Source organism: Maniola jurtina, chromosome 17 (assembly GCF_905333055.1).
Source record: "Maniola jurtina chromosome 17, ilManJurt1.1, whole genome shotgun sequence".
In the NCBI taxonomy this organism is placed as follows: Eukaryota; Metazoa; Arthropoda; class Insecta; order Lepidoptera; family Nymphalidae; genus Maniola; species Maniola jurtina.
The window spans coordinates 13291877-13316419 of NC_060045.1; the positions used below are offsets into that span (position 1 = coordinate 13291877).

The window sequence follows — 24543 nt, forward strand, 5'->3', positions numbered from 1 at the left end:
TTCATATTAATAATTATTATAAGTAGTTGTTATTGTAGAGATCAAACCTTGCTCACTATAACATTGTATTGTAACGCCTGATATCACCGGATGGACTTATGCGGTCTTATCTCTATTCTAAGAATATGAATGTGCACAGAGCACTTACGTACATAGAGACTTCATTTAAATGAAATAATTTTTTTTAATTTGTTGAAAATTTATAATTGTAAGTTAAAAGGAATTGAATATAATTCATTGAGTTTTATTATTTGAAAAAAAAAAATACATAAGTTTTAAACTTATCTTATTGTAGCACACTACACTTTTACTCTATATTTTATGACTTATACAAATTTAATTTCTAATGCTATAATTTTATTTTATTTTTACATTGTGTTTTTATTGTGTGTTCTACTGTGTTAAATGTGTGATTATACTTGTAAGTAAAAGTGTTTATACGAAAGCCAGTTGCATCCTCTGAACATTTCATTACTCTATCATCATGGAAACAGCGGCCGTCTCATCGGTACCTAAAGAAATTGTGCAATTAATCCCTTTGTTTGGTGGTGATAAAAGACAATTAAATCTTTATTTGCGAAAATGTCAATATGTGATTGATCGGTTTAAGGGGAGTGATGAACAAAATCTTTACGTTTTTAATGTTATAACGAGTCGCTTGAAAGATGATGCAGCTGCGCTTCTCTCCGAACGGGAGGACATTGTTACGTGGTCCGCGTTAAAAGATTTGTTAATACAGCATTTTGGAGACCCGCGCAGCGAAGCTTGCATAAGTGTTGAGTTAGAGTCATTGAAAATTTATCCGGGTGAAAGTTTCCTCGACTTTTGTAATAGAATCCAAACTGTGCGTTCGTTATTGATGTCCAAAGTAAATGCATGCGACGACTTGGAGATGAAACGTTCCAAGGCAATTATATATAATAACACAGCTCTTAACGTGTTTCTGTATAATCTTCCCGAACATATGGTTCGAGTTATTAGACTAAAGGCACCCACTTCCTTAGAAACGGCCTTGAGTATGGTGCTCGAGGAAGTGAACTTCACGGAACAGTACAAGACGCGTAATCGTATGCATGGTAATAACCAATTTACGAGTTCGGGTTCAAGGCCAGCGATCGCCCAACCGTTTGGTTACAAACCCCAACTACCACCTCATTCCAAATTCAATTTTAATAACGCTCAAATGAAGATGCCTCAAATGCAAGGTCAAGGTCAACCACCAAAACCAGTCATGGGTTATAGACCCCAATTAGGTTTTCAGCCACAACAATTTGGGATTAGGCCCCCACATAAACTTGGGTACATGTCCCCACAACAATTTGGGTATAGGCCTCAACAACAATTTGCGTACAGGCCTCCACAACAATTTGGGTACAGGCCTCCACAACAATTCGGGTACAGGCCTCCACAACAGTTTGGGTACCGACCCCCACAACAATTTGGGTACAAACCCCCGCAGCAATTTGGGTATAAACCACCACAACCCCAACAACCAACTAACGACGTATCCATGAGGACATCACAGCCTAAAATGCAACAAGGTTTTAAGTTAAACGAATTAACTATGACTAACGAGGAAGACAACTTACCTTATGACGATTATTATGGTTATGACTATGACGATCAAGATAATGTTTATGACCCACAGTTAATGTGTTACCCGGACTATAATATAGAATGTGAATATGCGAACGAACAGACAGATGAACCAGTTTCCAACAGCAAGCCCACTGACCTTGAAGAAAATAATGAAGAAAATTTTTGCATAGCAGCCTCGAAGGAAATAGAGAAAGGATAGAGATAAATTGTGACACGAAACTAAAGTTACCCTACATATATATCCCTGAAATTAATGGTAAATTCATGATAGATACGGGAAGTACAAGATCCTTTGTGAGCCCCAGTATCGCGAACTCATATTTCTATGCATATACTTACCATGAACCATTCACAGTGACAAGTACACATGCATCCAGTTCACATAACGAAGTAATTCAGATTCCTTTAATGCCAACATTTAATTGCAACAAATCTCAAAAATTCTACGTGTACAGTGTAGACCCAAAGTACGATGGTTTGATAGGCAATGATCTCTTAACGCAGCTAGAAGCGGTAATTGATTTGAAACATAAAGAATTAAAGACTAAAACAGTGACAATTCCTATTGTATATAACGATACCGAGTACATTCTCGATTTACCAGCGCGCTCTGAATGTAAAGTATCATTACCAACGAATCAATATTCGGGTGATGCTATTCTTAATTTTACTGAATTTTGTAAGGGTGTAAGAATGCCAACCGCGTTAGTAAGATGTGTGAATGGTTATGCAAAAACAGTTATTCAAAACACACTTGATAAAAATATGGCCCTTAAAATTACAGCTCCATTTGAGGTAGTAAAGTATGAAAATGTAGAGTGTGAGGTTAATTGTGTGAGTGATATAAGTGAATTGGAGATGGACCAATTGTTATCAGAAAATTTGAACAAACTTAGACTTGATCACACCAATGAGGAAGAACGAGAAAAAATTTACAGATTATGCCATGAGTATAAGGATATATTTTACTGTGACAAAATACCATTGACCTTTACTAACTTGATAAAACATAAAATCAGGACTAAGAATGAGGACCCAATTTATGTCAAACCATACCGACAATCCCCATTTGTTCAAAATGAAATTAATAGGCAAGTCGATAAGTTACTGAATGAAAACGTAATTCAAGAATCCCATTCTCCGTGGTGTGCACCCGTACACCTCGTGCCCAAAAAGATGGATGCATCAGGAGAGGTCAAATACAGAATGGTAATAGACTATAGAAAACTTAACGACATAACCTTGGATGATAAATATCCCCTGCCTAACATAAATGATCTTTTCGATAAGTTGGGAAAGAGTACTTATTTCACTACGCTTGACTTAGCTAGTGGTTACCACCAAATAGAAGTTGACGAGAAGGACAGACAGAAGACAGCTTTCTCTACACAAAATGGGCATTTCGAATTTCTGAGAATGCCATTTGGGCTTAAAACCGCCCCAGCCACATTTCAGAGAACGATGGATAACGTCTTGCGTGGATTACAAGGACTACACTGCATGGTATATTTAGATGACATTATAATTTACGGAAATAGTCTTGACGACATGATATATAACTTACGGACTGTTTTTGATAGACTTAGAGCAAGCAACATGAAAATTCAACTTGACAAATCAGAATTTTTAAGAAAAGAAGTTCTCTACCTTGGACATACAATTACAAAAGAGGGACTCAAACCTAATAGCGATAAAATTCATGCCGTACTAAATTATCCACTACCTAAAACAACGACTGAGATTAAGAGTTTCTTGGGACTGGTAGGGTACTACCGACGATTTATTAAAGATTTTGCTAAAATCACCAAACCATTAACGAATTGCTTAAAGAAACGGAATCGAGTTATAATAAATCAGGAATACATCAACGCATTTAACCAATGTAAGGAACTTTTGACGCACGCCCCCCTTTTACAATACCCCGACTATGACAAACCTTTTATACTTACAACCGATGCGTCGAACGTAGCAATAGGCGCAGTACTGTCACAAGGACAACCTGGAAGTGATAAACCCATAGCTTATGCAAGCCGTACCCTAAGCGACACAGAATCGCGTTACAGCGTGATCGAAAGGGAATTGCTTGCAATCGTTTGGGCTGTAAAGCACTTTAGACCGTATTTGTATGGTCGCAAATTTTACATCTACACTGATCATCGTCCCCTAGTTTGGCTCCAATCACTGAAAGACCCCAGCAGCAAATTAACCCGCTGGAGGTTACGCTTACAAGACTTTGACTTTGAATTAATATACAAAAATGGTAAACAAAATAGCAATGCTGATGCTCTATCCAGAATAAAAATTAATGTATTAGATTCAGACAAAGAAAATCCGTCATTAATAGTAAACGTAGATGAAAAATTAAGTCACAGTGATTCATCGACAGTAACTATATCAGATTTGAGTCGAACAGCGACCGCTAGTTCTATAGAATTTAATGATAAAAATGTAAATGATTACCCGGTGCGGTCAGAATCTAGTAAAACAGATACCATCCATTCAGCTATAAATCCAGAGTCATCTGGGATACCGATTTTGAATGAGGCCATAGATACTAAACCTAATCAAATTCTAGTTTTTTCGTGGTTTAAAAACGAAATGCAGGTAAGCGATCTCTCACGTGATAAACAGAAGGTCTTAGAAGTTTTCTTACCAACAGACAACCCTGAATTAGTAAAGGAGTTTTTGATAAAGCATATAAAACCAAAAATAAAGTATTTCATTTATTTCGAAGAACAGGCACATCGTAGGCTATTTAGTAATTTAATAATACAGCTTTTTGAAGAAGGCCTGGTAAATTTTTATGAATGCACAGAACGAGTAGTATATGTTGAAGATGAAGGAGAACAGAGAGCTATAATAAATAAATACCATGAGGGAAAAACATGCCATCGTGGCATTAAGGAGACCTTAGTTAGGCTTCGTAGAAATTATTACTGGGAAAGAATGCAAGAATCAGTTACGGCAGTTATAAATAGTTGCGAAGCATGTCGGAAAATGAAATATGATAGAAAGCCCATTAAACCTATTTTACAGCTAACACAAACCCAAGATGCCCCGTTTCAGGAACTATTCATTGATCTTTTTAGCATTGAGGGAAAGACTTATTTGACTCTGATTGACGCATTCAGCAAACTAGGTCAGGCTATTGAAGTTCAAAACAAATCTACCCCTGAGGTGGTCCGTGCTTTGATGAAGTACTTCTCATTTTATGGCATACCTAAAAAAATTAGCTCTGATTCCGGTACTGAATTTAACAATGAATTGATGAAAGAATTTTTAAGCTTACACAAAATTGAACTTCACATTGGCACGCCTAACAACCCTAATTCAATGGGCTTAATAGAGCGCTTCCACTCTACTATAATTGAAATATACCGATTAGCCAAATATGAAAAGCGATTTACCGACGCGGCATCGGTGATGACCTATTCAGTTATGGCATACAATCATTCCATTCATTCTGTTACTGAACTTACTCCGTTTGAAGTTGTCTTTGGACACACTGATACAAGTAGCCCATACCGCATAGAATTAGAAAAACAGTATTTTCAAAAAATGGTTAAAGATCATGCAAAACGAACTAGAGTATTATACAAACATCTAACGGATAAAATGGTAGCCATAAAGAAAAGGGTTAGGGAAAAGAAAGGTGGTGAAGCTAATATTGAGTTTTCTAAAGGAAACGTTATTTTTGCCAAGGATGTTAATAAGCGTAAAAGTAAAGATAAACCAAGATATATCAAAGCAAAAGTCCTAGGACGTTCTACGGGAAATATTTTACCCATAAAAGTAGGAGAAAGGGTCACCAAAACCCCAATTAAAAACATCAAACGTCCTCCGCAGGTTCTGCTGTGTCCTGCTAGTAGCGATGCAGTCGCAGGCCCTTCATCTGCAAAATCTTGAAGAAAACCCAGGTATTTTCCCTGTCAAGGAAGGTCAAGCATACATGCAAACCGACCATTGGACTATAGTTAAGCTTATAAATTTGGAACAAATGTCCAACGATCTAAATAGCGTACTTACAAACTACCAACGGATGTGCAGTATCATCGATTGGAACGCATCATATTCCCAAGAACTAGCGAGTATTAAAATGCATACAGACTTTACCCGCGACATAACTATAGAAAAATATAGACAATTAGTTCCACAGAAACGTCCTAAGAGAGGTTTGATAAATCCTTTGGGTTCAATTATAAAAGTGATAACTGGTAACCTGGATCATGATGACGCAGTTAAGTACGACGAACTTACTTCTAAATTAAATCGCAACCAAATTATTATATCAAAGAAATTGACAATTGTCTCTAAAATGTTTGATAGTTTTATTAATGTAACTGAAGCAATGAATGTGAACTCTGTTCATTTTCATAACCGTTTAACAAAGGTTGAAACATTACTCCAAGATTTAGCTGCCAAACAAAACAATTGGATTTTCATAACTTATCTTACAGGATTATTTAGTGTATTTACAAGTAGTTTTCGTACTATCTTTGTTAGACTGAGTGAAATTGAAACAGCATTAGCGTTAAGTAAAATCTCTATTTTGCATCAGTCAATTGTGAACTCTACAGAATTATTGTATCATTTAAATGTAATTTCCAACTCTGAAAGCTTGGTGTACCCACCAACGGAAACCAATTTATTTAAAATTGAGGAAATCATTTGTGTAAAGTCATTTATTAAAAATAATCAGATTACATTTATAATGGAAATACCAATAACTGATAACTCAACATATAATTATTTTAAAGTATATTCATTACCCATTTTTCACGAATCCGAAAATAAAACCCTAGCTATCATTCCCAAATATCCTTACCTTTTGGCGAAAGGAATCAAATACTTACCGCTTGTAAAACCATGCCAGTCATTTTCTACCGGCAATCAGTTCCTGTGTACTGCAGACAACCGAGCGCTGTATTATGAACTCACCTGTATAGAGCAGCTTATGAAATTCGAAGATGACCTTATTTCCTGCAAGCAGCATCAGGTCCAGATCGAAAAGATTAAGGTTCAGCAAATCAACCCAAATAGCTGGCTCCTCTATAGTAGACTGAGGACGACACTGACGAAGCGATGCGGCCATGAGGTCAGCAAACAACTTGTATTTGGCACTTACCTGATCACAATCGACGAACCGTGTGAGCTAGAAATTTATGGAATTCGCCTCCACCATCGCACTATTGTAGAATCAGATAATATGAAGAGAATTCCAATTATTACACTCCCTCAGTTAAAATCAAACGCGACTCTATCCGGTGCAAGTGTAGTTAATATGGAAGAAATTAGTTTAGATGAAGTGAAATACATGGCCTTTTCATTGAAACATAGTTCTGTTGTTGAAAGTGTTTTAAACGATCAAAAGGACAGTAAATTCGGTGTAATTTTAGGATACCTGACATCAGGTTTTGTAGTTTTAAGTATTTTTGTGTTCTTATTTTATATCTGGCTGAAATCGCCAAAATGTTCATTATTTAAGAAAAATCATCGGAATGAATCTAAAAACGATCCCTCCGATAATTTTCCTCTTAGGGATGGAGGAGTTATGGCTCGTCCATCCGTTCTCGATTAGATTTGTTCAACGTAAGCATTTTGTAGCGGTGGCGACGGTGCGTCGCATATAAGCATTAGTATTAAAGTAGCCTCTAAATCGGCATTACGTCTTTAATTTCTCCCTTACATATATATGTACCTGGTGAAAATCCCAGGGTAATCTAGTGGCTCCCGTAAGAAAAGCAAAAGTAGGTAAGCCATATTTAGTTATATTATCTTGTAAACAAGGGCGTGTGCGTGACGCGTATCGCGCGATAGCTTCGCCACCGCGCCGCTAGGTGGCGTCAGTAGTCGCGTTGCTACGAACTAGGTGAAAGAAAAGTGCATGGCAACAGCGGGCCGTACTTCATGCCTACTTCACGAGCTTGTTTACTTCACGAGTGCTTTTATACCAGTTAAAAGCTGTATAAAGTCGGATTCCCACCGAGCAGAGAAGAATAGTTGAAACAATGAAAACTTATTTAATACGTTGAAACAATGCTTATTTTATATGTATTAGGTAGATACAATCCCACCAAAAACATTTTATGTAAAAAGGTAGCCAAGACTCACAAGTTAATAATGGTTTCACTGTTAAAAAGTTATGAGATCTCTAATAAAAAGCCGTAGGTACTTTTTTTACCAAGATATAGGGTTTGTAGAATCAGAGCTTGTAAGTAGAGTGATTTGTTATTTATTGTTATAAATGTGATACAGTCAAGAACATTTAAGAGCTATATTACTTTGGACTTCGGATAGGTCCCAACTCCCATGGCCAGCACAAATCTAAGCTCAGCTAGGGGCTTGGCTCTATTAGAGATCTCATCTTGTGAGTCTTGGCTACCTTTTTACATGAAATGTTTTTGGTGGGATTTCATTTCTTTTTGGCAGGTGCCCTAGATTTTTTTGGATCTATTTTTTGTAGGTACATCATTTTCATGGCCCACTCTCCATCGTTACCTCTTTTTTTAAAAGCTTTTATTCAACTTGCAATGTACTCGTATGTAAATATGTTTGTTCGGGTGGAATCTTGCAACTCAACTTTGAAGCAGATATACCAAATTTCAGTCTTTTAGGACTTCGGGAAGTACCCTAGAATTACAGACTAGAAGTTTTGACTGTCAATAAATCTGAAATAGAAGTCTTGGCGGGGGCACTACCGTGCCCCTGATAGAATATAGACTATTGATGAACAATGATAAATTGTAATAAGTATGTATATTTGCTATATTGAATCGTCTGGAGATAAAATTGTCTGTCTATGTTTTCATACAAGATAACATTATAACTATGTACCTACTATGCAAGACATATTGCTATGTAGCTAACTGGGTATTATTAGATATGTTATTATAAAATATGTACTTAAACCTTTTATCCTAGCTGCCTACCGTGCCTACCTAATAAAATTATAATTATCAAAAAAAGGCTATTAGAATTGTTATGTAGAAACGTAATTACTAAGTAATTGTTTCAAACAAAAACTATTTTATAGATAATTTTTTTCTAAAGAAGTTACAATTGCACATAAATCAGCGAAATAGGCAATTAAAAAGACACAAAATTTTTTACTTATTCAAACCATATAAATTTTTAAGAAAAATAAACTAACCTGTTAGTTTAATGAAAAATTCGACGTGAAGTAGGTAGATCAAAATTATAGTGATGTGCAAGAACATATCGATACAATATCGATAAGATTTTGAAATGTAAAGAATTTTTGAAAAGAGCCTGTGCCACTTACAATGATATTTCAAGACTCTACCACTTCGGAAAATAGATTCCATAGAGAAGAGCGGCAATAAGAAAAGCTATTGTGTCGAGTGGGATATCAAAATATGAGAAGGGAAAAAATTCTGAATTCAAGATTATAAATGCAAGCGACAGAAAAACAATTTTACTATAAGTAACATTTCAGCGTTTATTAAGATCGTAGTCGGGTTTTAGTTTACAACTTTATTGAATTTTTAGGCCTTTTTTAGGCAATCGTGTATAAAATCACGATGCGTTGCTACGATGTGATTGAAGGACAAACCTACACACTTTCGCATTCATAATACGGGTAGTGATAGCTCCAGTCACTCTCAAGCTCATTGTATTTATCTGCGCGTAATCACGATCGCAATCACCATCTCGTTGCGGTTAGAAAGTGAAAGATCCCTTCGCGTACAAATTGCCTATTGTGTATTGTGTAAGGCAAGGGCTGGACGGAGCTAGCAGTCTACGTATCATGAAGGCCCAAGTTTTAGCCCCTGTTCAAAAAAACTTTTTTCTTTTTAATAGTTAGTGCAGCATTGAAGCTGGTCGCTGGCTAGGAGTGGGTACGACAATAGTGTAACGGGTGGGGTTTGAACCGTCGACCTTTCGGATTTCAGTCCATTCCGATAACTGTTGAGCTATTGAGGCTTGTGATAGGAGATATCATTAAGGGCTGGATAGCCAAAAATACTTTTGTCCGTAACTATGTGACCTACTTTCTGATTACAGTGTGGGTGTTTTCCTGTTTTTACGCCGCAAATGTAACGAGAAAATTAACTTCCGCCCTGTTACTTATACTTATTTATTTTGTACTAGCTGATGCCCGCGACTAAACCGTGTGGTTTTAGGTTTTACAAATCCCGTGAGAGCTCTTTGATTTTTTGGGATAAAAGTGGCCTATGTCTCCTCAAAGTCTTTTACTATACCCGTGCAAAAATTTAAATCAATCTGTTGCTCTGTTGCGACGCGATTGAAGGACAAACCAGCAAGCAAACACACTTTCAATTTTTTTTTTTTTGTTTTTTGGTTAAAAGTACCTAAGCTATTTCAGTCTTAAGGATGCCGAATTTCGTCAAGATCGTTTCAGCAGTTAAAAAATAATGTAAAACGTGAAAAAAAATTCTACCTCAACCTCTTTTCAGTATTTATGTGCAGTTTCCTGAGTAGCATCCTAATTTTAAAGATACATGATTTTTAATATAAAAATATAACATAATTTATATAATAACACTTAATAATATGCTTAAGAAAACAACTTGTTTTTTACATCTGATGAAATCTTGAAATTTTATTTAGAATGCAATGCGAATAACTTAATTATAGCATTTTAATCGCTTTATTATGGAAAACTTTTAATTATTACAAAAACTCGGACTTTATTACCTTCTTAGGGGCGTACAAGTTTTCAGGAAAACAACAAAAGAGTAACTGTTATTGAGCTAAACTCAAATGTTAATGTGAATTTTCAGTCGACTTAGCACGAAAACTTGGTAGATTAGGAGTTCGCCCGTGCGTCCTGTTCCGTGTTATTTATAAGACAAGTTCCATGATAGCAGGGGCCCAAAACGCCATTTTGATATCCCCACGAATTGATTAAATTTAGAGACCATCTTTTTTTATTTGACGAAAACTTAGTCCTTGTATGTGATTTCACAAATATGGCAAGACAGTTTGTATGAGTGCGTGTATTCGTTTGTTATTCTTTCACTCAAAAACTACTGGACAGATTTGGCTGAAATTTGGAGTGGAGATAGATTATACCATGGATTAACAGTTGACTTGACACGTAGGCTTTTTTATTCCGGAAAATCAAAGAGTTCACACGGGTTTTTTGAAAATCTAAAGCCACGCGGACGAAGTCGCAAGAATCATTTAGTTTTGACTAAATGTCTTTGACTTTGACTTGCTTATTAACTCTTAAAACATAACCATGCAGGATATCTATCTACATTGGATAAACAACGCGTCGGTCTGCGAAGTGCCCACAACAAATTAAACCAGGGTTTATTTTTGTTATAGTTTACATGCCTACTACATAGGCTATACATACATTGGTCACTGATTATAACATACTCGTAAACCGTCATCCCAATCGCAAATCGTTCTATGCATATATGTAGATTTATAGATATCGCAACTCGCACTAAGACAGTTATAGTGCTGTGCCATGATTTTAGTATGCCATCATATCGATGAAGCATATCATAAATGCGAAAGTGAGTTTTTTTGTTGGTTTGTCGTTCAATCACGTCGCAAAGATTTTTTGCATAGGCCCTAGAAAATCAAAGAGTTCCCACGGGATTTTCAATAACCTTTATTCTAAGCAGTCGAAACGAGGTTATCATATTCTAGTAGCTTATATTTGCTCTAAGGAATGGTCTTTTAACAAAAAGCAAAGGATGCATGAGAGCTCTAGCTACGAACCGGTCTCGATTGCCGCCCGTATCCCCGACCCGACCGGATCCACCGGTTTCTTCAAATCTATTGCCCATCTCCTCCGATCAATAAACTACAAGAAAATATCCAGCCCCATACAAATAACAAATCTTAGTTGATCGTCTCCGCTTCGAGTTTTAAATACAAAATACTAAATTACATTTTTATACCAGAACCCATTAGGTAAATTAAATTTTCCTTACAAGTACTTTAACTTTATTCATAACTGCGGTATCATGAGAATAGTTCACATTGGCTTTCTAGAAAACTATCAAAAATAAATGCGCAAAGAAGTAAATAAGCTCTAATTTTAGAGACTCTTTTTGATAACCAACGGCATTTCTTATATTTTAATGATCAAAGTTCCTCTCAGATTGTTTACATTTTATGTAAATCCATGGTCGTTTTCTTTTTCTTTTATGTATTTTATGACTCAAGCGTCTTGTAGGTACCTACTTTATGTTGAACTCAAATTGGGAAGGTGGTAAACAAAAACAGGTTTTCCATTATTTGAAACTATGTATTTTTTAATAATTTCTACATTCTCTTTTTACTGTCTATGAAATAAATATCAATTATAAACAATTGATACATTTATTATTATTGTTAGTTTTGTATATGTCGACATTTCAAGTTTAGAAGTATTTTTTTACAATTTTTTAAAACATTTTTTGATGAAAGTGAATCTAGTACTATGATATTGTGCGTTTTAGAACACTGGACCCTACAAACATTTAGATTTCCTTTAAAAACTGTGTCTATTGATATACATTTAATTTACACTGGATGAAGAAAATGCATCGGATTTCTCTCAATATAACAACTCGTCAACAAAAGGTACAGTTAGTTCGTCTCCCACTGGACTATAGAACGCATATTGCGATAGAAAACAATCTTACAAAAAGTACAATCTTTATATTAACTTAAATAACTTAATACTTGTTATAACTATAATAATATATAAACCTGAGATCTTTGCAGTATATTACAGCGCGGAACTGCGCCTCCCCTTATTGCTCCGCTCGCGCGGCCACATAGATACGACTCTCTAAACTCTGCGTGCTCGCTTACATTACATCATTAAAGTATATTTCTCATTTAAATTTTATACATTACAAAAGTAGTATCACAAACAAATGTACGAACTAGTACAATTACAAAAAACGTACACATATCTGATCTCCGGAGAGATCGCCTCTAATAAATACAATTACGATACATGTAATATACGAACTCTACACAACTTCAGAATAGAATCGAACTCGAAACAAAAAATAATACGTAACACTAAGTCATCATCATCAGGGCATCATATCACACGCGCGGCGGCGACTGAGATCATGGTGCGCACCTAACGCCGCCGCGCCACTCACGCAGCAACCAGCAACAGGCATCCGTCCCCATTCGACACACAACACGAACTGATTACACAGCGCGGCGCGCGGGGCGGGGGCGGGGAGTCGCCCGCTCGGCGCCCGCGCGCCTGCGCTCGCGCGCCGCCGCCGCGCGCCCGAACATCGACACTTTGTCGACAAAGCGCAGTTCGCGGCCCTAGCGGCGACGCGCGGTCTATTGACGCTTACTCTACTTCTATACATTACATATCACGCTGTGCTTTTTTCTCTTATTAAAAATATAATATACATAATATAATATTGATATTTAAAATAACGATACGTAGATATCGAGGAGGGCAATCAGTCGGCTCGCTCGCATCACGCGCTATCACTCCGTCACGCGCTATCACGCCTATCACGCTCATCACGCCGTCGCTCACTCCGCTTGACTCCGGAACAGCTTTTTCTTTTCTATCGTGAACTGGGGGCTGATGATGATGGTGCCGCCTCTCGTTAAATTTCTGTAAAGAAGACCATCATTAGTATACTCATTATACTGTCACTAGCTTCACTTTCTATAAGTGTGCAATGACACCTACCTAATCAAGATTAGAGTTAAGCAAAGAGATTTTTAACAAGTTCCAAAACTACAGAAAAAAGTAACTCATATTTCTAAAAATTCACATCACTAAAATTCAACTATCAAAATTACGGCAGTAAATGCTAAAAATTTAGATACCGAAACAATGTTACTTAAAGAAAAAAATCTAACTGTCAAAATTAGGGCATTATATGGAAAAAATTTAGAAGCTAGAAAACTTTAAAATCATTATGGTCTAAAATGGAAATGAAAACAAGTTAGTATTATTGAGGGGAACTCACTTTAAGAATTGCGGCAGCAGGCTTGTCCAGTTGGTGGCGTCATGTTCGAGGTGCAAGTGTATTTCGTGCGTCGTGAGCGTGTTGGGGTCGATCTTGAACGCGGCGAGCCTCCGCCCGGCCACGTCCACGATGACGGCGGCGCCGCGCGAGCCGCACGGCTCGCCCTCCGCCAGCGCCAGCGTCTGCCGCGCCGCCCGCGCCAGCAGCTCCGCAGGCACCAGCACCTCCGCCGTCGCTAGCTCGCTGGCGCCCTTCGCCGCGCGCAGCTCCCGCTCGAGCCGCTGAGCCAGCGCCGCTTCCGTCGGCACCGGCATCGGCGCGTCTCGCCATGTCGGCCCATTCCATGCTATAACAATAGAGACCATTCGTTAGCTAAATTATTTTTTTATTTCATTCACTGAAATTGGGTTCAAGAATTCATAGAAAAGCTACGAATTAAGTTTTATTTTAAAAACTAAAATCTTATAAGAAAATCAAAGCACCGAAAGGGGGAGAAATCCGTTAAGTGTTTCGGAACAGCTGGTACGTCAGCTGACCGCGACGCCGGGCCCGGCATCGCTCGAGGTGTTGCATTGTGCCGACGTGCGAGGCGAGGCTGTTTCGTCAGCCGCGGCGTGCGCGCGCCGCCTGGCAACAGCTGACAGCCGCCGGTTAGAAAGTCGAACTTCCCTCTCTACTCGTCGAAGAATAGAAAGTGTAGACTCACCTTTTTCACTACTGAATCCGACGTTAAACTGACTCGTAACCGGCAGGATCTCCATGTTTTCCAAATTTTTACTTATATTGTACACTTTTTAACGCGAAAAAACTAAAGCGTTCCGTTCCGGAACCTAAAAAACTAGAAAAATATCACAAGTCTCTTTTGTACTGCGAATGCGCACTGAACAACCGGCTTCACGACCGGCGACTAGTTATCGTGAAGAGATCGATGGGAAGTTGTAACGTCCGAGGTTAACACGACTGCTGCATCAGATCTGATCTCGTAACCTTAGGGCTTCGTAATTCGCCCTCGGCTCACCGTTCGACCCACCCGACCCTGTCGCTTTCTGTGACGGACTGACGATGCCGGGAAGAGAGCGCGGTATTTATAGAAGGCCGCGGCCGGGGGTGCGAGGGGTCGCTCCGCGGGAGACCGCGGGGGCCCCGCACGCCAGTCGTGCTCGCCCGCGGGACGTGCCGCACGTCTCCGCGCCGCCGCGCGCCGCCGCCGGCAAACGCCGGCCGGCTTCTTTGTTCTACTTCCACCGGTGGAACCTGAAAGTTCCTTCACATCAAAAAGCGTACTAAGATTCAAGTGTTTAGTACACGTATTCCATAAAATTATATCAGTTTTAGTTTTAATGGTTGTTAGCAAATAAGTGCTGGTTTAGATTTAGTAATAAGTTTTTGTCGTTTCTTTGTTCCGTTATCGTAGTGTTAAGAAATATTGTAAGATTATCGTTTAACTTTAAGATTATCATTAATCGTGGGCTTGACTTGCTATCGGCCAGTCGCTTAGGTAGCATATTGTAAAAATTTAGATTAAGTTTTTTAATTGTATGTTTATTATGATTGTAGAAAATACTGTATAGTAGGTATTATACAATTGAAAAATAACAAGGTAAGAAGTTAGTTAACTTATACAATACATTTTTATAACCGATTTAATTGGAAGTCAAAGTGTTACAAAATATAATTTGAAAAAGGAAACAAGTTTTGCTGTCAGAATAGGTATTTATTTTAGCACGGATAGCCATTGTTTCGAAAAACGTCCGATTCGGCTAACAATGGCTTTTGTTTTAGCACTTTTGTCATCTATAGACTTGGGAACTAAGTGCACTTAGCAACAATTTTAAGTGATGTAAGATAATGGGGATTGAGCGTACAAAAACGATCAAATTGTACCTAGCTATCTGGTAATTGGTAACTTGGATAACAAGTAATGGCAGCTTTTATTATTAACACTTCCGATATTGCGTCAGCGCTAGAACTTTCGAGAGTTTCTTTGATGGATTGAAAAACCGTTGAAAGATTTGGTGAGGATAACAATTTATTTTGATTTTTAAACAAAAAAAAAATAGTCTTTATTTTTGAGAATATTTAGAAGTTATTTTTTTAGATTTATTAATTTTCAAGTAGGTATATTGAAAGTTGTGAATGAAATATAATACAAATTTCATTTGTCCAGATTAACAGTAGGAAAATATTCGAAAAAACTTGTTTTTTTTTTTAATGACTTAGGTTTTATTTTTAATCGTTAGATAACCCAACTCAATGCACCTATATAGATTTCTTACTTCAGTCATAGAGACAAATTATTCATTAGTTAAAAATAATTTGGCAACTGAAAAAACATAGTCAATTTCATATATTTTTTCATTCAATCTCTTCTACTTGCTGCTTGTACGTTTATGCAAAAATCATCGATAAAATTTGTAGAGCTCTTTTTTAAATTTATTTTTTCTTATAAAGTTATTTCAAAATATTAACTTTTTGAATGCTTTTGGATTAGACACGGTATGATAAATTGTGTGAAAGCAGGTTTTTACAAGTTTAGTAGGTAGGTACATAATAAAAAAATAAAAAAAATATCTAAGACTAAAATTTAGTATTCTTGTGTAAATTAATAAAAGAAGAAATTTTCTAAAGAACTGTAATTACCTATCAACTATCAGTAATAGATAATTGGATAGGAAATCATGGAACTACACGCACAAAATTGCCCACACTCAAAATTATCTGATTACGTTGTCAGTATAATTGCGATCAAACTTTTTTTGCCGCAGTAGGTAACTGCCTAACTGCCATGGCAACTAATCCAATCTTTGAAACAGTTATCGTGATGATCATAAAAACAATTGATTCGAGAGCCGATGGTCAATTTTAATGAGTTGCTTTATACTTATACTTACCCAATTATGCTTTCTCTACTTTCCTTGACTGTGGGATAGACTTACAAGCTAGTTGTGGTTTTTGTAAAAGTAAAAAGTTTAAAGGCGGTCAGTTATTCGATGCAAATACCTTTCAGGTAGAGTAAAAGTTTATTTAACATCATCCCAGTGTCAGCTTTAATTTGCTCATTATAAGATTATAGGAATATAATAAGATAGAGAATCAAATTACAAATATTTAGCTTCTGTAAACGATGCGATATCTAAAACAAAACTTATTCTGATTAATTAAACATACTATAATAACTCAATCTCATTCTGTCATGCTTATAATAATTTAAACCCAGGTATGAATAACTTTTTGAACTAGACTCCCTCACATCGTCTATGCCACCTTTTATCTCTGTCTTTTCACATTCGAAATTTAAAAAATACTTCTTACAAACATGAATGTCAGCAGCCTTTTCCCAATACATAGGTTTTTATACAACTCTATTAGAACTCTGGATTCTAGCAATCTGCCGATTCAATTCAGTTGATCTGCCAGCTAAATACTGAGTAAAGGCAATATCGCTAGTATTTCTAGTTCTAACAAGCACTTGAGTAAAACTGGCCATCAGTTCTCAGTCCGTAAAAACAATTGGACAAAAAAGAGAAAAGGAAAGGCGGCCGGTACTTGGTTGCTACGGGAGCCGGCCGGCGCGCTGGCCTTGAGGCGGACATGACTCACTCAAACGATGCACAGCAGCGAAACGAATCGAAAAACACGCTTACATCGTTAAATTTCGTGATCGTTGTTATTATTACCGTTTTTATGTCGAAAACTAGAAGATCTTCTCTAAAAAATTGTTGTTCCTCTATCTCTAAATCTCAACCGAAAAACGCATCTAGTTCGTTGATTAGATATGTTACAAAGTTACAATGTTTGCGTGTAATTTTCATAAATTTTCAAAATTTTGATCATTAATATTTCACGTCTTGTAATATTTCCACTGTGTTCATTACGTTTAATTAAGTATTGTCTGTTTGAATTTGGAGAGGTTTTTATGAATTTAACATTTCTTTTTCAATAGGATCTTTAAGTTGCCAGTTGCCTACCTACCCAACTAATGAAAAATACCCCTACAGGTCAAAGTATTATAACTTATTCAAACTACACAGTAAAATTCAATTTAAAGCTTTCTCACTCTTCCATATTTCCCAGAATTAAAAAGAAAAAGACACTCAGATGTAGCCATCAATTTTGTAATTGATAAAATGAATAACAATTTCTTTGTTAGCCCAAAGTTTTCCTAAATATGAAATCATTCTTCTATAATATTTATCTGAATTATGCAAGGAAATGTCATTTCAAAAGACGAAGTAGGTAAGTATTTCTGATAAGTGTTCATTTTATTATAGGATTTATAAAATACCAGTTTCAAAGAAAACAGAATTAGTTATCATAATATCATTCCTCCATTTTTTTTTATCAAAGAGCGAATATATGTGAAATAGGTTTAATATGATAAAGCGAATGCAGCAGCAAAAATACCTACCTACCTCACTGTAATAACAACGATAAGAAACCACAATTGTTTTCGAAAACATCAATGTTAGCGTTATTCATGCAATGTAACTGAGCCCGATAATTAAATCTTATTGAGTGAATAAACGGGTGAATAAACCTTACGTAAAAAAATTAAAAAGTTGATGCGAACTTGTTTTAACCAGTCGCCAAAATTCAAAACTTGCTTGAATTTTTTGTCTCTAGATTATTCGAAGTGTCGAAATAATTTAAGATGATAAGACTTTTTCTAAATAATTAGAAGCCAAAATTGTTACCTGACCAGGTAATGTAACTAGTTTCTCTTATAAAAAAAAAGAAACTAACCAGTTTAAAGAGACATACAGTTCGATCTCGCAAGCGATCGCGTGTCCCGACTTGTCCCAACCTGTTTCCAACTTGTCCACAACTGTCGCCAACTTGTACCGTAATGCTGGACTAAATTTCTAACTCGTAAATCGTAAGAATCGGTAAGTTGATTGAAAAGTACATATCTTCTTTTATCGAAATAGGAAGTTACATAAACTTCCCAAATTGAGTAAACACTTAGTTAATGATAAAACCTTGTTGTTTTTCTTTGTTAATTTACACATGAAATACATTTTTACAAATGAAGTATAGATTTAGAATATATTTTTTTACGTTAAATGCATGTTAAATGCTCTTAACCATGAATGTATCTTACGAAGTTAGAACTAACTGAAACTCGATTTTGAACATTTTAAAAGTACATAATTAAGTGTTGTCAACAGTAAAAACATACAAAATATTCAAAAGAATCTTCATGATGAGTTGTGAATACATACATAACGTCTCTCAGCAAAACACATTCGTATCCATTAAACGAGTAAGCATTTATAAATCGATCTCTAAGTGTGGAATATTAAATTTTAATTAGCTCACTCCATTATGCATTAGATTGCCTCATCCTCTGTTATTTACCTACCTAATCATCTATGATATCTAGTTGTATGTAACAAAGATTTGAATATGCTTATTGCTCGTGAACCCGACAAAGTAAAGTAGGTACTTGACTGCTATTGAAATGGATATACGATGGCTACATTTCACTCGGTTGGGTATTCAACTCATTTGTATGGCTAATATTTGTCGTAATCAGTATTCAGGGATCGTAATAATGTTGTGCCAAGTTTAGGCAACTGCTCATTAGCAATTTTAAACTCGCTTTGTTTGTGTCGAGTTTCTTAGCAGGGACACGTGTGTGCTTCTATTGTATTAGTTATGTTATTGTTGCTTAGATTTTTTATATGAGCACTTTAATTTATAATTGTATTATTCGACCTTGTTTAGCGATTAAAGTAACCACCAGCCAAAGCGTTATCGTGAGCGATCACGTTCTGAGATTTTTCATTAAACTCACTAAAACAACTTATTCTTAATGTTACTTCAAGTTCATTTGAATAAGAACGACTGACAATGTTATCGGTGTTAGCTTTAATTTGCGTTTAGTTTTTAGGAACAATGCAGTTGTATTTTTTTTCTTGTAATAAATGTTATTTATGTACCTATTCATGCAAAAGAGAAATAAAATGTTTTATATTACAAAGTTTTTCATTTCTTACATACCGAATATAGCTATTAGCATATCTACGAACTTAAATACAATATTATTATTAGATTTAATAATTCACATTAGCCACAATTTTTAGGTTAATGTGATCCAAATTTATAATCTGAGTAGGTAGAGGTTATCATGTGTATAATTGTTATCGTCTACATAAATATATACTTATTTATCAATATATAAATATACCTTCAGAACAAAGATAATTGTAATTATTATTAAAGTGAACCTAGTTTGAACTGATTTCATTTCCTTATCTACATAATTGCTCTTTCTGCAATCGGTAATATAATTCAAAATGACTTTATATCCTCAATTTATAAATGTGGATTATTTATGAAATATTCACCTTCCTTGCATTATCACTATCGATATATATAGAATATCTACATATTATATATATATCGACCTATATCTACTTAATAATCATAGTCTGTCACTTTTAAACTTTAGGCTGAACACAAATCTAACGAAATTTTTCTATCTCTAAAAGTTCTCATTAAAAGATTTTCAAGATAAATAGATATATGTTATATCTTAGACTCTTAGAGGAAGTTAAATATAGATAGTGCAAGACGAGGAAAGTCAGGTAATATTGATATAGCCACTCCAGACTACTTCGCAGCACCGAGTAATCGACACTTAGACGATAAAAGGTTGTCTTATCAGTTTGCTCGTGTCAGCTAATATCAGTGGTAATTATATAACAATGAGTAATGAGATTAAAAGCATATTGATATAACTAAATTAATTCTTATTTCAACAGGAAATGGTAAGTAATATTATTATAATTATTATAAAAGAGAAAAAACTATCTGGCATATCAACGTACAGCTTAATCGGAAGGTTCGAGAAATTTTTAGTTAGTATATTTTTCATAATTTTGAACATTTTTGTGGTTCCGTACCTCTAAAGAAACAACGGAACCTTTATACGATCACTTTGTTGTCTGTCTGTCTGTCCGTCCGTCCGTCGTGTCTGTCTAGAAAACCTATAGATAGGGTACTTTTAGTTGACCTAGAATCATGATAGGCAGGTAGGCAGTTCTTATAGCACAAGTAAAGGAATAAATCCGAAAACAGAATTTGTGTTTTAAATCACAAAAAAAATGTGTTCACAAAAAATTAATTTACTAAATCACATATAGATGGCGCAGACTTATTAACTTGCAAAGTTCTACATATCTATTAAAGTATCATAACATCTTGTTCGATGTGGAACCCTTCGTATGCCAGTCCGACTCGCACTTGGCCAGTTTTTTTCTTTATAGTGGGCACCAGCCGAACCAAGTTGGGGACCACAATATTACTAGGTACATTTATAGAGGCAACGTTATACAATAATAGAATTGTTGCAATACAATAGTTGATAGGTTTACATTATTAGGTTGACAATACACAAGACTGCACAATCTGGCCAAAAGACTAGAGTTTTGTCTTAGAAATCTTTTTAGAAATAAAATTTTATTACTCGGATGTTTTAAAAAATTGGTTTTAGTCTTATTAAGTACCTAGGTATGTTAGCAATATCACAATACTATTGTTATTCAAAACGAATTAGCACCATCCATGGACATCTACAGTACCAGATTGCGTTATTTTGGATTTGGACAGTCTATCTTACTTAAGAATAAAAATACAATGATTCGTGTAATTAGCAATCATAAATTCATAAAATAAGCTTATTTCATAAGCAATATTATGTGTTATTGCACATAATAAGACTTATGAAATAGTTGCTTTCTCTAGGGAAATAGATAGTACTTGGTGTGAATTGATCGACAGTTAAATTTTATATAGACATTATATTAGAAATAAGATAGTTTTGCAAAATAACCTAAAAAACAAGCTTATTTACTTGGCAAGAAAAGTAACCTACTTTTCATTTAGCATCTATTTGATGGAGCGCAGTAAATGTCGCATCCTTTTACTGCTAAATTAATATTTTCATTTCTGCGTCATGCCTATTGTCTTTTATCTTTTCAGCATCACTGTGAGCAACTATGAAATGTTCATGTTTTATTCAAACACTCGCCATAAAGCATCTACATACAGGACCAACCTCTAGTTGGACAACTTGAATAAGTTCCATCGAGTTACTTTGCTATGCGATACTTTATTACTATATGCGATTGGTATTTAATAAGTTTTTGTCACTATCACACTGATATTATAAAGGCGAAAGTTTGTATGTGTGTGTGTGTGTGTGTGTGTGTATGTTTGTTACTCCTTCACGCAAAAACTACTGGACGGATTTGGCTGAAATTTGGAAGGAAGATAGATAATATCCTGGATTAGCATATAGGCTACTTTTTATCCCGGAAAATCAAAGAGTTCCCACGGGATTTCGAAAAAACTAAATCCACGCGGGCGAAGTCGCGGGCATCGGCTAGTAATATTATAAATGCGAAAGTTTGTGTGTCTGTATGTTTGTTACCTACTCTTTCACGCCAAAACTACCAGACGGATTTGGCTAAAATTTAGAATGGGCATGGATTATACTCTGGATTAACACATAAGCTATTTTATCCCGGAACACTAAAGATATCCTACGGAATTCTTAAAAACCCTATATTCACGCGAACGGAGTCGCGGGCATCAGTTAGTATTGAAATAAAACAATTCATAATAAATATTAATCTTTGTTCTATAATACTATCAATATTATAATCCATAACTCTTTCAAACACACAAAGTATGAAAATGGTAAACAGTTTTGGCATCAGAAATGTTTCGTTTCACGAATCAGACATGTAAAATGATTATAAATTACTATTGCCTTAATATAATATTATGATTTATGACAACAATAAACATCCTTTTGCTAACCGGACTGTACGAATTTGGACGTAAGTTGGAGTCCGAAGTTGGTACTGTCTGTAGTGGCTTATAAACATTGTGTTTCCTCGACCCTTTTTTTCCATATCACTGAGTTCCTTTTGGCAAGGTTTGATGGTATATTTTTATTTTCGTGTCGTAAAATAAGGAATTCTCCGGGAACATGTGGATTGTGTATTAACCAGCGAACTTCTTGCGAAATCTCATATTGCACGCACACGATGAAAAAGTTGTACGCGGTTTATTTGTGTTTTATCGTATTACTTTACATATTACATATACTTAGCTGCTGAATGATTTATTAATATTTCAAAATTGTTGTGAGTTGTGGCATATTGCTATCCAATACCACATAATATAAAATATAACGGGTCCGTTATTCACCAAAAACTTCTATAGGAACATTCCTGGCTAGCTGTTTTTATATTAGGCTAAGGCTGAGATAGATATTCTTTAGAGTGCACTTTGAATTTGCTTAGACTTAAAACAGTGTTAAAACGAGATAACGTTACACCGTTGGCACAAATATTATATCTCATTTTAACTGGAACTTAAGTCTAAGCAAAGTCAAAGTGCGGTTTATATATCTAACTACCCATAGTTACTGAGACAATACAGAACAAAACTCAGTAACAGCACGGAATCCATAAAATAAACCAAACCTCTGGAAATAGCAAGTTTTGTCGCTCTCTTGTAAGCTAGTAAATTTTGCCTTACGTGGTGTTAGATATTAGACGACGAATTAGCAATCAAAAAGTGGTATGTGACACCATAAACGGCTTTGACTTTGATTTTGACTATCAGGTGAGCTCAAAATAAAAAGTAAAGTTTTATCGCATTACTTTGCACACACTGCCAATATATTTAAAGAGCATGACTCATGGAAGTGAAAACTCGTGCAAGTATAAAATGTTTTAATAGACATTAACTTTTAAAGTAGTTTTTTGCGTGTTTACCGTCATTTCCAAGTAATGAGTCACCTCCCGAGGTGCCTGATAAGTGATAACAGTTCAAAGTCAAAAATACTATAAATAAACTATTCAATTAAGTAATAGTTTTTCGAAATTTTCAGTAGAACTAGATAATAGCACACGACAGGTCGAGATGGCAATCGGGGTATGAGTCGGGAGGACGTCCCGCACGTCACCCGCGTCGCATCGAGGCTCGATAGCTCAACGGTTGAGGATTGAATTCCGAAAGGTCGGCGGTTCAAACTCAACCCGTTGCACTATTGTCGTATCCACTCCTGGCACAAGCTTTACTTAGCTTAATTGGAGGGGAAAGGGGAGTATTCGATATGATTAGCATGGCTAATATACTTTTAAACAAAAAAAAAAACACGAAATAAGCTTAAAATCATCAAAAAGAAGTCAGTACTAAGTAGGTGTTAAATATTTTCTTGTGCGATGGTACGGCACCCCTCGTATGCGAGTCCGACTCGCACTTGGCCGGTTTTTTTCATTACCTACCCATTAGGAACTTACAACCAAAATACTAATCTGAAAGGTAATTATATCCGAGCGTGGGCACAAAATCACCGATATTTTGGGCTATTTCCTTTGATTTATTATGTACCCTGCTACTGTTGTACGCTTAGCAGAATACCGACTCACTTACAACCCAAATTCAACCTTATTTTTATTACACATAATGCCCGTTTTACCTCAAACATCTTAATAGCTACCTTGATTAAAGTTGTCATGGGAATAAAGACTTTTATGGGGATAAATAAGGTTGAAATTTGAATGGATAGGGTACAATAGTGGCTTAGTGCCGTTCATATATTGTAACAGCGCTGTTGCGCTTAAAATTGATAAATGGTGTTGTCCGAACAGGTTCTGCTTTTGGTTGGGATCAGGGCTGCCAAAACTGAAAAAAGCTACAAAATTATGAAAAAAGCTACAGAAACTATTATTTTGAAAAAGACGTGAAAACAATAGGTCTACTGACAAACCAATAGCGTCGCGACGCAGACGAGATCGGAACTCTAAATCGCTTAGCAGCATAACTTTCCCGATAGAATGGTAACAAACCAATGCCGAAGCCTCCCACAAGACCAGACCAGAGGCATTTAAGATATTGTCAGTGCCCAAATTGCCGCAGCTGGGAATTGAACCCCGAATCTCCCATTTATAAGACCGCAGCGCTCACTACT

General features: G+C 35.9%; 3 protein-coding genes across 3 annotated transcripts; 2 read left to right on the forward strand and 1 right to left on the reverse strand.

Moving 5' to 3' along the window:
* The first annotated feature begins 331 nt into the window (after nucleotides 1-331).
* Nucleotides 332-2683, forward strand: LOC123873980 (epsin-1-like). Its single transcript, XM_045919112.1, has 2 exons — nucleotides 332-1110; nucleotides 1161-2683. Exons 1-2 carry the CDS (start codon nucleotides 1074-1076, stop codon nucleotides 1796-1798), a joined length of 675 nt encoding a protein of 224 aa, XP_045775068.1. The 5' UTR covers nucleotides 332-1073; the 3' UTR covers nucleotides 1799-2683.
* A 2705-nt stretch (nucleotides 2684-5388) lies between these two features.
* LOC123873972 lies at nucleotides 5389-7340 on the forward strand. The gene is made up of 2 exons (XM_045919093.1): nucleotides 5389-6210; nucleotides 6391-7340. Exons 1-2 carry the CDS (start codon nucleotides 5471-5473, stop codon nucleotides 7175-7177), a joined length of 1527 nt encoding a protein of 508 aa, XP_045775049.1. The 5' UTR covers nucleotides 5389-5470; the 3' UTR covers nucleotides 7178-7340.
* Nucleotides 7341-12020: 4680 nt separating this feature from the next.
* Nucleotides 12021-14622, reverse strand: LOC123873983 (protein charybde-like). The gene is made up of 3 exons (XM_045919116.1): nucleotides 14257-14622; nucleotides 13551-13896; nucleotides 12021-13189 (listed from the first exon to the last, which is right to left on the reverse strand). The coding sequence occupies exons 1-3, from the start codon at nucleotides 14309-14311 to the stop codon at nucleotides 13105-13107; spliced, it is 486 nt and encodes a 161-aa protein (XP_045775072.1). The 5' UTR covers nucleotides 14312-14622; the 3' UTR covers nucleotides 12021-13104.
* Between the last annotated feature and the right edge of the window lie 9921 nt (nucleotides 14623-24543).